The following is a 17,549-nucleotide window of genomic DNA, read 5'->3' on the forward strand; positions in this document are numbered from 1 at the left end:
CTTTTATTAGGTATGTACTTTCATGTATCGAATAGTAGCATACATTACACCGACGATTGAAAGAAATGTTTATGCCGATATCATTCTGACATATTGACTTTGAGTGCCTTGTACGCTCATGGATAATCGACTACCGCGCTTAATATCAAGTTCACGATTCTCGAATGCCGTACGTAGCCGTTAATAATCCACTGATAACCGCGCTGAGTCAGCGGTGTGTGCATTGCGCAGCCTCGCCGCTGATTGTAAGAGTTTGGCTGTGAGACAATGCGACGGCAAAATTTTTTCTGTTTATTTAAGAGTAATTGTTTAACAGTAATAAAACGTTCTAGTTAATTTTTTTTACTGTAAAGAGAGAAATTATAGAAAATAATATGCAAAAATGTGATAAGATAGTATGGCATACTAATTATGTCGCACATGAAAATAATAAGATGTGTGTAATAACATCCTTGCTCCGTAGCTTCGCCACCCAGACGAGCATTGTATCAATTATTATATCAATACATCACCGACATCGCCTTTTCGGTGATGTACGTCGATGACAGTTTGGCGAAACCGGACGAACGCGGATCGTGCGCTGCGTTCTACCGTTGCATAATCGAGGTCGGCTTAATGAGTAATCAATCGACACTTCCAAATAGCCCGACGGCCGTTAAAACGGCACCTCGTTTATGGTAGCGGAATTTTTTATTTATCTGCTTTCGTTTATCTTATCTTTAAGATTTCTCCATCGTTGATTCATTGCGCGTAACGTCTTACCGTCACATCATTTCTCTCTTCATTTGCATTCTGTAGTACATGCTCGTTACATTCTCTCGGGTACTTAATATTCTTCTCCCTGTATTTCGCGATTTTCGTATAGAATACGCGAATGGTGGAAAAACCGACGACGGGTGCTCGAGAATAGTCGTTTGAAATAGACGTGGGGGCACTCAAGGAGTGGTCGATTACTCGTAAGCGCCGTTTAATTGCGATGCACGTCGTGACACGTGTCACGGCATGGCACGGCCGGTCACGCATTCACGTTGATTACATCGACGACATGCGAATCTACAAGCACCCTCGTACGTGCCATCTGAGCACCGTTAACAAGATTGCGAAGACAAACGTAAGGGTTAACTGTATCGAGAGAGAGAGAGAGAGAGAGAGAGAGAGGTTTTCTTTCGCAAATTTAGTAATTAATGTACACAAGTTGGTCCTCCAACGATGGAAAATATTTTTATCTGGAAAATATATTTCTTTATTTATTTAAAATATATATTTCGATATCGAAGCCTTTTCTAAAGTTTTCCTTAGATAGTCATTTTCGCCTGCGATCGATCATTTCAAATGATTAGTTTGGGTGAGGATTACTACAGACGAGAAGAGAGATTGTTAGTTACGTACGATTATCAAACGGATAATCCACTTCGATTCGCCTTGTAATTCGCTTCAATTACCATGGTTTAAGAAGCGCACGTGTAAATTATCGGAATTGACAAGACGCAGACGCGATAATTCGCGGTGTTTTGCTTTACGCCAGGTACACAGGATCGACATGACATTCAATCCCGCAAATGTCAATGGTAATTGGGCAGATATTATCGATCATTATGATGCCGATTATTCTCTATTTCCCCATGTGATGAGAGTTTGCGATCCCCCTCCCCATTCCCCGCTTGATTATCGATGTGACTGTAAAGATAATACGTACAGAACCGGACATTTTTCCGAGTATACGTTTTATCTATGTACTTCAGTGTATATTCTTTTCCATGAAAGGACTCGCGTATATATATAACGTACACGATCACATGTATATTTCGCGAAGAATCATGCACGTGCCATAATGTCGGAGATACACAGACGCATTCGTATTTACTTTTGCTACGCGACCTCACGAAATAATCGCTTCGCTCGTACGATGGGAATTACGTAAACGAGAAAATGGAACACTGACGACGGTAAGATTAGTTACACTCTACAGAACTCTCTCGAGAAGAAAACGGTATTATTATACATGTATCGGTTGAATAAACTAACTGCACGTTGTTACAGAAAACACAAAAAGGAAACACATTTCTTTTTTGCACAATTTTTGTTATTTTTATAGTGACATAATGATAAATAAAATGATAGATTTTAGTTTGTATTTTTAAAGCTGATCTAAATGGAACGTATTTTATCTACTACGATAGAATAAATTTAAATTATTTAATTAAGAAATAGAAAAAGACAGGAATTTGTAAACATATTTTTAAAGATTATTCGTCAATATATTCAAGTTTTTCTAGCTCATGTAAATTCAGCCTCGTATGTACTGTTATACAACTTGCGCGAAGTCATCAATCCTGCAAAAATGTTGAATGCAGAGAGGAAGAGACGGAAAGCAATACGTGGGTCAATTCAAATCGACCGAATTAAAATTTTTAAGCTTTAACAGAGCTGCTGGCGACGGCAAAAGCTGGCGCAAAACGGCGTCTCTGAGGTTATTCGCAAGGACGTCCACATATATGTAACTCTCACGCCCGGCACTAACTAAATCCAATCGGCACGTCTGCTCGCGCGATTCGAAAGTGCAAAGCGAATGGAATTTTTTTTCCATCCCATTCCTCGCGACGATGCTCTCCCGCCTGCGTTCGATTTCACCGCGCGAGAAGAAAAAAAATTTCATTCGTTTGTATTCCCAATCGCCTCGAAGAAGAAGCGCGCCGTTTCGCTAGGCGATCATGCGATGACATCTCCGGGGCTTGAAGAATCACCGCCAGCGATTAGTATAGATATTTATAAAGCAACATTATATAATGAGGAAATCGAGTCGTTTTGCAATTTTTTAGAATCAGTCTTGGCAATTTTTCTCTCTTGTTCGCAACGAATGCTCGTGTTGCAACATTTATCGGCCTTGAAACATATTTGCATTTCACATTTGTTGCTAACATTTATTTGTTTGTAAGTTCATTTTATTTGATCTTTTCAACAGCATATCTTTCGTAGGATTTTCAAGCGTTTTTTTCCTTATTAGATTTTTGAAAACTTAAAACCTTTCGCTTTTTAATATTATTAAGTGCTAGGGCTTAAACAATTAGATTTAACGTAAGACGACTTATCGTGTCTTATTTTATATCTTACGAGAGCTTTAGGATTTTTTACGGACGGTTGTCTTTATTCATTTTAATATTCGAAGTAAGAAGTGATGATCGAAGGCGATATTACCTGTCCTTGCGGCGAATATTTAAAAGTTTACTTGTACATGCGTGCGTTCTCGACCATTATGCGCTCGCACAATACGCGACTATTGTCGGAGATATCCTGCTAGGTAATTACGGTAAATCTTGATCCGCCAACGATACGCTTAATGACAAGGTAAGAATAATTAAAAAACCATCTTACGGGAACTCGAGTAAAACGATCGCTCTTTTATCAGCCAGGCGTTGCGCCTTTTTCAATTTGAGTCGAGATATTTTTACGGACGACGATCATATATGTATAATTGAGAAAAGTTTCCGAAGATACCAGTGAGAGTATCGATCTAGCAACTTACCGGTGTTTTATGGATGATGTAAATTCAGCAAAAATGACGGAAGACGTCGGAGAAAACGGGACCAACGCAAACGGGCCCGGCTCGGTTACTAAACGTCTTGTCTCATGAACTCGCGTCTGTGGCAATCACAGTTTTCGTCATTGACGGATAGTAACTGCATAGAGTTCGCGCTGTGCACGCAGAAAAAAAATCCTAAACACCGTCCGTGTCTTCTGTTTTTTACGGGGAAACATGTCAAGGTAATTAGACGTTTCATCACATTACCGTCCTACGAGCGCGCGACATCGTCTTGAAATTGAATAATCGCCGCGGTCGCCTCATACTGCGAGATACGCATCTTTCTCCGGCTGAACCGAAGAGGGACTTGTAAGGTCTATAGAATAGGTTTTATTGCGTTGTTGTAACATGTATGCGCCTCTTGTAGGAAGAGGATAGGTTACATCTGTGATATTTATTCGTCGTCTCTCAAATTCGCAGGAGCTCCCGCATATATTAGCGCTTTTTTCTAACATCGCGGAGCCTCACGACGGTCCACTTGTTCGGCGTGATTTATGCGATTATACCGATTTATAGGCCTTCGGGCGGAATGCCTCCAGTCGTCGACACTAAATGTATATTACGGATCTAACCGATCCAAACCGGCTTTTACCGGCGAATACCTTAATTCCACCGGTTTCTGGTGCTGGGTCAGCCAATCCATTTTCACGATCGGGATTTGTTGAGGGGATTTAACGTGTCGTAAGATAAATCGTCGACTTGATCTCTCTTTACATTTTCTAATCGTATATTCACAGCGGGGGCCGAAATTTTGCGCTTCTGAAAAATGTTGCGAAGAAAAGAGAGACAAGACACGCGGCGATACGTGATTATGGTCTTAGGCGTAAAGGATCTCTTCCAATGAATTTCTGTGATTCGCGTAGAATTATGATGACAGTCAAAGCTGATTCATAACATTTAAGAGAAATCGGATAACGCGTAGAGAAATATTTTTTAACCCATATATCTCATAACGTAAGGCTGATTTAAGATTTCATATTTTAAAATATTAATATTTTTTATATTTAATAAAATATAAATATATACATAATATATAAAAATTAAATATTGTAAATATATTAAATAAATATTATATATCTTTTTCATTTTTTTAATAAAAAAATTTTATTTCAATTCTTATTTGTAAAATAGCGGTTATTCAAAACTACATTAAATGCTTCTCGGAAAAGATGTCACGCGAGAAGAACATTGTTTTTTATCTAGTCAATTTTGCCACTTATCTTGACAATTATTTTATCTTCCGTAGTAATCTCTACTTTGTGTTTGTCGCCGTATAAAATACCTACGCGTGCAGCGACCGACTGATGCCTTGCAACAAGAGTGTAGAAAACCGTCACGTTGATTATTTTGACGTTGTAACGAAGCGTATCTATCTCTGCGCCGCATAATTTTCACTGCTATAGTGATGCAATAGAGGCACGATTCGCCACGTTTGCGGTTTAAATAAATCCACTCGCGTGTATAACGGCGCAATTTTAATAAAACTATCTGGCACACGATCGTGTGCCGAATAAGTTATGATCGTTTTGCAAAAACGCTACCTTTAAAGAAATATAACAGCGATAATTGCGGAATATCTGTTTCCTTTACACAATTGTAATAATCGTATGGACAATTATTTGCATAACGTATGCAATTTTTCTTTTCGAGTAAATTGATTAGCATCGGCGCGGCCTTAGACAGGCCCGACATGCTTTTTACTCGTGAAAAAGTCGGTGGTAAAATTATCACGGGCGCGAGTAGCAATCGTTTTTTATCGCGCGGGAGATATGGCGATTGTTCAGAGAAATCACACTCAATAAAGATCACGTCGAGCACGTACAAGTCAAGTAAAATCGACTGCGTTCTACATTCGCCTTGATACATTTCTTCCGACATAGAGGTGCATAATATTTTTTATTTCATCATAATATTCATTATTTGATCTCCAAATTTCAACATATTAGGAGCTGTATCCGTAAATCAAATAAAAATATGCAAATTGTAAAATTGGAATATTGGTTATATCACTTTGTAAAATTAATTATTTCTTGTGTTAATATCATATTGAGTATTATAAATAATTATAATCATAATAATTCAATTATACATAATTTAATATATTCAATTATAATAAGCATTAATCGCAAAAGCACATGTTTGCATATATTCGCTGTGTTCATCTTTCGTTTTATTTGATATATTATATCAAGTTTAAAAGATTTCGCTTGCTTCAGCGAATGCTAATTTATCTCGCTGATCGCGTGCATCACAAAAATAAATATGTATGCGTGTCTGTTCGTTGCATTCTCACTAAACGTATATGCAAAATCAATCTTGTCATAGTGATTTAATATTATTGCTTCCATTTGCAGTTTATTATTTTAGGCTGATTTATCTTCTGAAAGGATGGTAATTGATATGGAGTTTATATTTAAAAAATTGCAATGTAGGAGATGCAAGTACGACAAAGAGGAATTATAACAGTTTATTCTGATCTTTCCTTCTCAAGAACAACGCAACGCGTGCATAATTATAAGCTCTTTCCCGATCATAGCGAAAGATCGTCCGTCACTCGCGACAGTCACTCATAATTAGCATACACACCTGGCGACTGATTAATATTTTCGTACTCACTCACGCGGATATTACACATAACGAGGCGCCCGCGCCGTAAACCTGCTTTAAAGATTACGCAGCCTTGCCGTTCTCTCTCTCTCGAAAGGTTGCAGTTTGTCACGCCGTGTTCACCGGGCGATCGCGGATTCTTGTTTACGATAGCAGTAGCTGCGAGAAAGTCATAAATATGCAAGAATTGGTTCTAATAGCGTATTACAATATTGTACTTGATACTAAGTTACATATTCTATGCGTGCTACATTGCGCTAAAAGCATTCATTAAATTAATGGGAAAACCGTGAGACAGGTAATAGCCAAGTAACCGGATTAATGGTTTGATAAGCAATTCTTTTCATCTTAGTTTTTCTCTATATATTACATTTGTTTATCACTTGAGAAGTTTAATGCAATAAAAGTGATAAAACGCGATTTGGATTGAGAAATTGTACGGGTCTTTAATCTTGTTGTTGTTGTTGTTGTTTTTTTCCAAAAGAAAACTGTCTTCTTTTATAAATTTATGCTACTAATTTTATTTAGTTATTTTTAATCATAATGAAATTTCGTAAAAAGTAAGAAGATATATTATAATATATTGGTGTAGATAAATAAAATACTATAATCAGAAATTAGTATTTAAAAATAGGTTGCGACTGCATAAATCATAAATAGACGCACGCGATGCGCAGAACCGCGAAGCGGCAATCTGATAAAGAAGCGGCACAGGAAGCAATATACGCGATCATATTATCATTGTGTAGTGCATAAAGGCATATTGATGTACGTGCATCATTTTTGTATACATGAATAATCTCGTATAATTGTGTGCGTCTTATACGCATCAAGAACGGTGACGAAACTCTCATTTAACGTGGACGCGCGTAAATCACAGGTACTCACCCAAGAACATTTTTATTGAGTATCTTCAGCCTCGGCTGCAACGGTATTGATAATTTATAGACTTAGGGACATTTTTAAATGTTTTTATAATACACTGAGGGAAAAATATTGTAGAATCAACAAAACAATTTTGTTGATTTTTCAATTTATTGATCCAATTATTTATTTTATTGAATTAAGTACACGTCTATTATTTGAACAAAATGAAATAATTGAATTCTGAAAATGGTATCATACAAAATCATTTTTTTTTAAGTTAATGTCGTTAATGATCAATTTTGTTAACTCAATAAAATAATTTTGTTGAACCAAGAACATTAACGTTTTTAAAAATAGTAAATTTATTCAAAGAAATATTTAGTTAATGTTATATTATGTATAATTGATAGTATAAAATATTTAGTTAAAAAGAACAAATCAATATAGTCAACAAACAAAATAGTCAAAAGAACAAAAAGAACAAAATATTTTGTACAAATATTTTGTTAAGCCAATCAAATCATCTGCTTGGCAACATACAATCTTCCGGTTTTATTAAATCAACAAAAATTTTTTTTTTTTAATAATTATTTCTCTCAGTGTACACACACACACACACACACAACATATATAAGAACAGTTGTTTATTTTATGAAAAGCGATAGACACGTATTTTTAACGTACATTAATAATATTCCGCGTCGTCAATTATTATGCCAATATCACAGATCTATCATCAATCTTTGCCAACAAAAGATTACAACTTGTCCTTTAACTTGTTGCGCTTTCCATCGAAATGTCATCTATGTACAGAATGCTTTATTCATATTGACCATCAACGTGTTTTACAGCGAATGCGTAGCTGTTGAAGAAATAAAATGATTAGGGCTGCTTTCAACATCTGAAACATAATTGTATTTCTAGGTAGCCGACACGTAAAATGGTGGCGTCGCAAAACGACGGTGGCAGAAGTATGGGCGGCGGCGGCGGTGACGGCGGCGGCGGTGGCGGCGGTGATGACACGGTTTACACGGTGACCGTGAGCGGGGTCGGTTACAGGAACGAGGGCTACAAGGACGACGGCACCGACGGCATACCGCCGGAGCCGCAGAAGCCGCCGCAGTTCCCGTCGGCGGACGACGACACGCAATCGCGGAAATTCAAGCTGTCGCGCGGCGAAAAGTGGCGTATCCTGAAGAACATCGGCACCGTCTCGATCGCCTTCATGGTGCAGTTCACCGCGTTCCAGGGCACGGCAAATCTACAGTCGTCGATCAACGCCAGCGACGGCCTGGGTACCGTCTCGCTTTCAGCCATCTACGCCGCCCTGGTGCTCTCGTGCATCTTCGTGCCCACTTTCCTTATCAAGAGGCTCACCGTCAAGTGGACCCTCTGTCTGTCCATGCTGTGCTACGCGCCGTACATCGGCTCGCAGTTCTATCCGAAATTCTACACCCTGGTACCCGCTGGCGTGCTCCTGGGTCTCGGCGCCGCGCCCATGTGGGCCGCTAAGGCCACGTATCTGACGCAGGTTGGCGGGGTCTATGCCAAGATCACCGACCAGCCAGTCGACGCCATCGTCGTACGGTTCTTCGGCTTCTTCTTCCTGGCGTGGCAGACGGCCGAGCTCTGGGGCAATCTTATCTCTTCGCTCGGTAAGTCGACAATTTCAACTTTTTCATTATTAGAATTACTATTTTAACACTTTGAAAATATCCTCTGTGTGTTGAATTTATAAAACTCCGTTGATATTCCCGAAATGTTATAATTTGTGTATGAAATCAGAAAACTTGATTAAAGAGCGATAATAAGAAAAGCTTCTGGCTATGAAGACACGCTGATAAAATCAATGCAAATTACATTGGTTTTATAATTGACTTATAAAGCCTTTTCTAGAGTTTACATCATGTATGCATAATTAATAGTTATTATCAGGGCCAATTACACTGATGCTCCGCGAAGTGTTGATTTCTGAGAATAAAAGTCTCTAATCCTCACCGTCGAAGTTAGAAGTGATTAAGCGAGCATTTTTATGTGGTTATGCTATAGCATTATGCGTACTTTCGTAAAAGCAAATTCTTTCTGTCATTCATAAGCGCGTAATAAAGACATTCTTTACATCTCAATAATACAATAACACTATCTCCGTCTGTTTTTCACGCTCAATTGCCAGCGGCTCACAATATATCCGTTAATGCCGCGCAAATATTCCAGTAGACTGTGTGCACAATTGTGTGTCAGCTTATCAGCTTAGACTATGTTGTTCGTTAATTAAATTTCTCTCTATACTAACAGATCTTAAATTAATAGTCCAAACCATTTTTCCCCAAATTATTCTATCTGACTATATAATAAACAACCTTATACAAAACTTTTCAAATCTGATTTTCAGTTGAATTAAATGATCTTGAAAGAAGATATTAAAAATGCAGAATATTTGTTTACAATTTTTTTATCTCCCTAAATCATGCCGAATTTTGCAATACATAGCGGTGCGCGCAGCACGCGGGCAGTGGAGACAGCCGTTGTAGTCAGACAAACGTTACAGTCAGACAGTCCGACTAAACGTTCGGCGCTTCCCCTGACACGCGCGTACCTATATCCTCGTGTCTTTATACGTCTTTATACCGCTTCCTCCGCTGTGTGCGTGAGGGACAACGTGGTCAGTGAGGGACTTGTCGAACGAGAGAAGCCGTGAGAGCGACGGAGAGAGAATTGCACGCTCGCCGGGAAGAAACAAGATTTATCCGGTATAAACCCGCGGCAGTCGGTTTCCGTACTACCTCGTACGCATTCCCCGATACCGCGTGTGTTTACACACACACACACACACATACACGCGTAAAGTATCATTGTATGCTAGTCTTACGTGTGAAGAAACGTTTCTTCGATTTCTTCGCTCGTTGAATGCCTCTCCTACGATTGAATTCGATCTGACGCCATTTCGTATAAGATCCGGTAATGCTGCGCGATGTTCTAATTATCAAAATGATGCGTAGAAAGAGCTACGAAATAAAATATATGTTAAAATTGAACAATAATAAAAAAATTAGGATTTGAGTAGCATAATTAACTGATGTTAGATTGTACAATAAAGAAATGAGAACTAATGAATGCAAATTTAGTTAGACGAACTTTCTGTTAGACGAACTTGGTGACTTTATATAAAATCTGCAATTATATTATAATATGAATAGCTGTATCATCTAGTTAATAATTATTCTAGATAAATATAAATCAAGGAGATGAAATAATATGTAAGAGCAAACAGTATCGATAATAATAATAAATAATTTTGATATTAAATTTTATTAAATATATTGATACATTTTAATAATAATGGAGTATCAGATGAGACAGTATTTCACTTTATAAAAATATTACTTCTGATAAGTGTAGATGGCTACATAGACAAATTCGTATTAAATCATCATCAATTATTTGATGGACAGAGAAAAGTCGATGCTATTGGCGCCAGGCAACATTTGCAAACAAACAACAACGGTCAAGATCATTTTGAGTCCTTGTCGAGGTCGACATGTACGCAATATTATAACGATGAATGGTCCGTAGTGGCATGAAGGTTGCAGATTGCATGGGCAGGTATTACTGAATAATTACTCGAAATCGACGAGATCTTTGTGGAATGATTCGATAATACCTGTAGATAACGAATTTCTTATGCATTATGACATCGATTATGGAAGAAGTCGATTAAATATACCATGCATGCACCGCATTTATATAACGTGATCAATACTAAAGAATCCAGTTTATTTTTGCCGAGCTAATTAAAGACTTAATAATTTTAATTAGTAAATTATTTTAATTAAATGTATGTCCCTGCACTTTCAATCTTAATATCAGTGACGCATTTTTCGCTATGTATTAAATCGATTTTTTTATCACAGAAAATTTTGGGGAAGGCCATCACTCCATTGCAATCTTTTAATATTAAATATCTGAATAATCGGATTATAATATTCAAAATGCAAAAAAAAATGAAATTTATCTGAATTTAAATGGACAATAATTATTTTGTTTTACTTTATTTTTTGACCTTACCTTAAAAGTTTAATCCTTCGTTTAATATAAATTGATAAAAATTACAGCACTATTAATTAGCTTTGTTGAAAAAAAAATCAAAATGTGAAATTGATTAAAAATATACCTGCGTTTGTAAATTTTGGCATGCTTATACACGTTTCGAGTCTTCGACCTTTCAAAACGTGGTTAAATTATATATATGGGCATTTTCTACTGCACAATTATTTCTAATGTATAACGAAAATAAGAAACACTTTTTACCGTTTGCATAAAATGTGACGGATATTGGAACAGAAACTGTTTATGATATCTTTAAGAGACTTGTCATTGATTTATTCATTTATTGCATAAAGTCTAATACCTTTGCAGTCTGCATGATTGAACTGAACGATTTCCGCACGTATCTTCGTGCGTGTTTGCTCGATAACAGCATTAAAAAGTGGACATTTCCGACAATTGGTGACGATAGTGGAGAGAATCACGACGTAAAACACGACGTAATATTATTAGCTCCGGTGAAAGTTCCTCTGGTCGGCCGCGCACGTATTAGTCAATGTAGATTTCAGAATGTCGATAGGTCTTACTTAGAGCTATCGATTAATTCCTATCCCGGAAAGAGTGCTGGAACATCCGTGTGAAATTATACGAATTATACAAAATTCCCGGCACGCCGCGGCGATAGAAGATGAAAGTCGTACGTGTCAGTAGTTCCGGTCGATGATTTAACCGGCGAGAAGCGCACGGCCGTTAATTTTTCGCGGCAGCGTAACGCTCGCCGCAATTTGCGCCGGGCGATTTCTCGACACACTCGGAAAGGCTTTATCGTCACGTAAACGCGCATACTTCGTTACACATTATATCACACGCGCGAATAATGGGCATATGTATGAGCGACCGCACGTCGGCGCTTTCGAGCAAATTGTTGCACCTCGGGGCGCGTAGACTCCTAGACTCGACGTATCCGATTCGACTCGACACGTCAGAATACCAACGAGATCTTTCGAGAAGGTTCCGCGCAAACGAGCGCATTCGAACGCATATCGTGCGCTTCCTCATTGACGACATGTGTGCGTGGGCCGCGTTTGTACAGCTCTCTGCATGGGAATTTCTTTCTCCGGTTATTCGCGAGCATTTCTCCGAGCTGCGTTTCGCCGATCGGTTCGGTAATCCCGCTTGTTAGCGAAGCATTAAATTTTCAACAGGACCGCTGTCGGGATCAAAATAACTTTTATGACAACATAAAATGCACACGTGAACGCGGTAAGAACAGTACGTTAATGCTGCGTTCCGTTTATCGCGAGATTTCTTCGCGTTTGCGTGAAGCGCGCGCAGAATCTTCGGGCAGAATCGTAAGGACGACTTCGCAATCTCGGCTGTCTTTCAACGGCGATAATAAAGCAATCAGAGCACGCTAGGTTGCGATGTCTATTGCATCCCTGTCAGAGGCAACCAGGTGTGATTTACATTCGGCAAAGGTCTCCTCCGGCTTCACGCGCCGTGAATAAAGGTACAGAATTACGCGAATGGATTCCACTATATACGGCTGCAACCGTGACCTCGATGTTACCTCCATCGGGACGAGCCGACGCGCATAATCGATTTTTCGATCGTGGAAAGGCAAGGCGTAGCCTTGCATAATGCGCAAAACCCGCGAGTCCGCAAAATCGATTAGGAAAGAGTCTCGGTCGACGGTGAAATTCGCCCATGAAGTATTGATTTACGAAGTGTCCAGCTCCACACACGTCGCGTCTCGTTCTCCTCGGTGTTCCGGCTCTCTCACGAGACGAGCCGGTACGCCGGTTTCCGGTACGGCGCGGCGTAACAGATCGACCTCTCGACCTACCGCTCTCCGCACACACACACACACACACACACACACACGTTCGCCGCGCGAGTCTTCGAGCACCCGCTTCGAACCGGCATAATCGTCAATCGACTTGGTAATAAATTGTTACGCGTTTCCTGCTTATCCGAGTACACGCATTGCAGTTGCCAGGCAGATCCCTCGCGTCGATATCTTCCTACCGATTTTATTTCTCGACCGTGATGTATATGACGGTGATAAAACAGTCTCCGTACTTTACGTTGCGAGGACAAACTCAGATTTTGAACTTGTAGAATGGTAAAAAAAAACTATAATTATGCTGAACGTGCAATTAATTCATTGCTAATCGCTAATTAAGATCACTCAAAAATTCTGTGCTATTCTTTCTTAGTCCTTTTATTAACAATCGTGTATTCAGTAAAAAAGAGTCACTGTTGTTAAATCATTTACGTGCATATTTTTAAGTTTGAAACATCACAATATTCTGCGACAATCGCTTTTTTCTTCTGGAAGCTTAACATGAGAATAGCTTTAATTGAAATGTAAACTGCTGCGAAATGTAAAAAACAATTATTATTTTTGAGTCGTTTGCATAAGTTAAATTAACTCTTTTTTTTTACATTTTTTAAAGAAAAAAACAGTTTGAAAAAAACCATTTTCTTCAGTACAACGAGAGATGACAGTTCTTATATGTTGAATACATTAAACTACATGTATTTACATACATATATGAATTTTAAGATTAGATATTTTATAGGTTTTTAGATTATTTAATGCCAAATAGTAGAAACAAATTTATAGCATAGATAGTCGTAATAATTCTCTTTAATCTCCACCCACAAACTTGCACTAGAATAAATCTGATTTTTCGTTTGCAAATTACAAAAGACTTTTACTAGTGAGTATTAAAAAACATTCTATAAAAATCGAAATTAAGTTACTTGTTAGCAATAATAAATAAAATTTAATATTCATTTTTATAAGTTTAAAAACAGATGCTCTCAAGTTTCCCTAATCGCTGTGGCGTTTTTCTTTTTTAATTAAATTCGAAGAAATTCAGAGAAAGCGCGAACGTTCGAGAAGACCACTCACGATCAGAGATCACTTTCAAATTGCAGTATTAACCGATGGCGGTGCTGACGGCGGCGGCGGCAACAACACAACAACTACAATCAACAGCTGGGACAAAGTCAAGCTGTGCGGCGCGGATTTCTGCGTCATTGGCAACAAAGGCCACGAGAACCTGGACCGACCACCAGAGTCGGAAATCTACGAGATCTCCGCGATCTATCTCACATGCGTTATCATCGCGGTGATTATCGTCGCTCTCTTCGTCGATCCTCTCTCTAGGTGAGTGCCGAATATACGGGAACGAAAGTCGCCGGTCGGGATGTTAATCGCTCGAGAGTAGCTGGTTTTTATCGCTTACCAATATCAAGTCTCGTCATCGTAATACCTCGCGACGGAATAGCACAAGCAAGGACAGGCTAGTCGTTGAGAAACATTAGAGAGTAGTCGGGCTTGATAAACCTGGTTCTCTACTCCTCCTACAAAGATTTTTATTTTATAATTAGAGATAACGCGCCGAATGTTAATTAGTCGATTGGATTTACATATTTATATGCACAGTGTAGCCGTATCAACTTGCGATCGTCAATAATGCTTCAATGAATTTTCAGTGAGTGCTGCTATTAAAGCACTAATGTTTAATGTATCACAAATTGCCATCAATATATTAATTTGTCATTTATTTCGCTTAAGAAGAGATAAAGCTAGGTATATATAAAAAGATATTTTTTCTTTTAGATTAGTATTATAAATAAAAAATTATAAATATATATATATAGTACATTTGAAAAGATAAACCTGAGTTTTTTTTTTTTCATTCTGAATCAATAACTCTTTAGTGAAAACTTAAAGAAAGTTTTAACTTGAATTATTCAACATTATAAGTGAAAATTTAATTCTGCTTATATAACAAGATTTTATTCTCCAATTAATATTAAGCGGAAATTTTAATGCATATATTTAATCCAAGGCTTAATTGTTAAGATATCTGTCATTGAAAGTATATAAGTTACGAGAAATGATAATCTTATTCAGATTTTTATTAAAACAAAATAGAAAACAAAATAGAAAGATCCCAAATTAAATGTTGCATATTCTCCATCCACTTTTATTTCTTATACACGGAGAGAATTTTCTCTTAAAATTTACCCTGAAATCATGGTAGTTTTGGGACAACATGTACCACCAAGAATTTTATGCGAGCTATTCTGATTAATATCCACTATAATAAAAAATATTAATATCTATTACATTAAAATATAAAATATGTTTGATTAATTTTACTAAAATATATCTAGGAAATTGCAATAATTTTTTAAAATTTACCAATCTGCTTGGTAATTTTTATTACGTTGTTTGTAAAATGTCTTTTGTATATTTTAAAAATTCCTTGGTTGCCAAGTTGTCCCAAGTTTGTAGTGAATTTAAGGGTAAAAATATAACAAAAAATTCTCTCCGTGTATGTATATCTTTTATAATATGCATCGCTTCTTTAAACATATTTATTCTGCGAGGTATTAGATTATTCTACTAATAATACGATTGCAACACATCGGATTACTTCCAGTTTGCAAAGCAGTTAACGGATTAGCGAATGTTTCTTCGGTACTCCCAGATAGACGAAACAAATACCTTGTTCCGTCTGTCTACTCCGATATCGATCTATGTGAGTAGGATGCGAAATCCGTTCGCCACAAAGAGGTTTATAATTGCACGTTGAGTCAACAATGAAGCTTACTTGCAGAGGTAGAGCATGCCGTAATTATGCGCCGTATGAAAGGTGACATGCACGGGATGTAACGGAGGAAGCTGCTTCTACCAATCGTACCAGTCTGTCTTATCGGTGCGCGCGATCACTGACAGTGATATATTTTATCCGCGATTTTACACTGAATTGCGCGGCTCAAACTGTCATCGCCCGTATACGATCGTTTTACGGATATATGGCGGTGTCACGCGACCGCGTTGTATTCTCGTCGCTCTGTTTCCAAGAATAAACGGCCGAACGCAGTGCCGTTGGGAAGAAAAAGATTTTTCTTCCCAATTTGATAAGAACGGGGCGTTCGTTTTCGTGGCGATGTCATTGACCGTCTGCGGCCGAGAAAACGAAACGCGTATCGCTTCGCCAGAAAATTAGCAAGGTAATTGAAATCGCGAGGAGCTCTTATTTAATAGACGCCGTTTCTCAGAAATCACTGCATAAAATGCAATTTAAATCTTTTCAATCTGCATCTTTTTAAATTTGCCATGCGATATATACCTACAGTTTCCCAGGAGAACGAAATTTATTCATCAGATTCGCGTTAGTGAAGAAGTTGACTCACGTTCTCTCTCTCTCTTTCTACAACAACCAATTATAGTTACACTCATCGCGATTACCGTGTTACCAACGTTACGCGGGTTAACAGATTATTCGAAAAATCTAAAAATTGTTTTAAGCAGCCGTCTCTTTCCCATCAGTTTTTCAAAGACGGCGAGCAACCAAGTTATAGCTGTTTTCACGGTAGATCGTCAGCGATTACCGGTTTGCGACTATATCGTCGACGACTTATCAGTGGAGCGTACGCGAAAATTGAGAAGCAGAAGACACGTCGAGTTATTGCGGTATTACGAAACGCAGCTTGACAGACGTGATCCGCGAAACATCAGCCCGAATTTCCTCTCCCCTAGCCCCGCCGTTTCGGGATAGCTGTAACCATTGCTCTGCTTATGATTGCGAAATAGCGTACATCCGACAGGATGCGCCGGCGGTTGCATAACGCTACATGTAGCGTGAACCGTACTTATTAAAAGTCGGTAAGTTTCTGGAGGCTCGCGTTGCGTCAACGCTTATCCTTCAGCGTGCTGTAAAGCAACGCGACTAGTTTATACTGAAAAAAAAAAAAATCTTTGCATTTTTTTTACATCGATTACCGAGAGATAATTAATTTGCAACTTACGATTCAACGCGGCTTCCCGCTTATCGGAAACCATGGTAAAAAAAAGATGGGCGGTAACCATGGTCGGACGGCGTAAAAAGTTGATAAGGCAACTGTTACTGAGTGTACCAACCTTGATGCTAGAATTAACAATTCTAGAGATATATTTATTACGTACCGTAACAAAACAGAGATATTATAGTCAGCATTGAATAAAAGGTTCGCCTCATGGACGTAGAAAACATAATTCTCTTTTGGTCAACTGACGAAATAATTATTGTGTTCGTAATTAATTGCAGGAAATGTATAAATCTAAAATTGCGCAATGGCTAAATACCAATAACTTTAAAAAGGAAATAATTTTTGATAATGCAGCGGCAATGACGATGCGCCGATACGTCCAGTCGCGTTTACGGTCAATTTCCGCAAACACTTGCGCAAATACTTTTAGACCAGTTTAAATATATTGCACGATGCTGAATAATGCCGGATGTATCCCAATATTATTCACGCCGCCGTTTCGTTTTCTGTCACCGATAAAATCACTCTCTCATATTCATCCTGTCGCGGGGTGATGCACAAGGACACGTGTCCGTCCGGATGTAGGCAACTCTTAATGATACGTTGCCCGCCAAAT

The 17,549-nt window shown here is 38.3% G+C and overlaps 1 protein-coding gene across 2 annotated transcripts in view; it reads left to right on the top strand.

Annotated features, from left to right (window-relative positions):
- LOC139769836 (UNC93-like protein) overlaps positions 1 to 17,549 on the top strand; it is a 53,723-nt gene that overhangs the window by 11,913 nt on the left and 24,261 nt on the right. For both annotated transcript variants that reach the window (XM_071701396.1, XM_071701309.1), the window contains exons 2-3: positions 7,979 to 8,709; positions 14,045 to 14,276. In XM_071701396.1, coding sequence (XP_071557497.1) covers positions 7,995 to 8,709; positions 14,045 to 14,276 — 947 coding nt within the window. In that variant the 5' untranslated portion in view covers positions 7,979 to 7,994. The remainder of the gene's footprint in view (positions 1 to 7,978; positions 8,710 to 14,044; positions 14,277 to 17,549) is intronic.

The sequence above is a fragment of the Temnothorax nylanderi genome, unplaced genomic scaffold, assembly GCF_030848795.1.
Source record: "Temnothorax nylanderi isolate EJ_2023f unplaced genomic scaffold, tnyl_v1.0 TNYL_tig0001_pilon, whole genome shotgun sequence".
Lineage (NCBI taxonomy): Eukaryota > Metazoa > Arthropoda > Insecta > Hymenoptera > Formicidae > Temnothorax > Temnothorax nylanderi.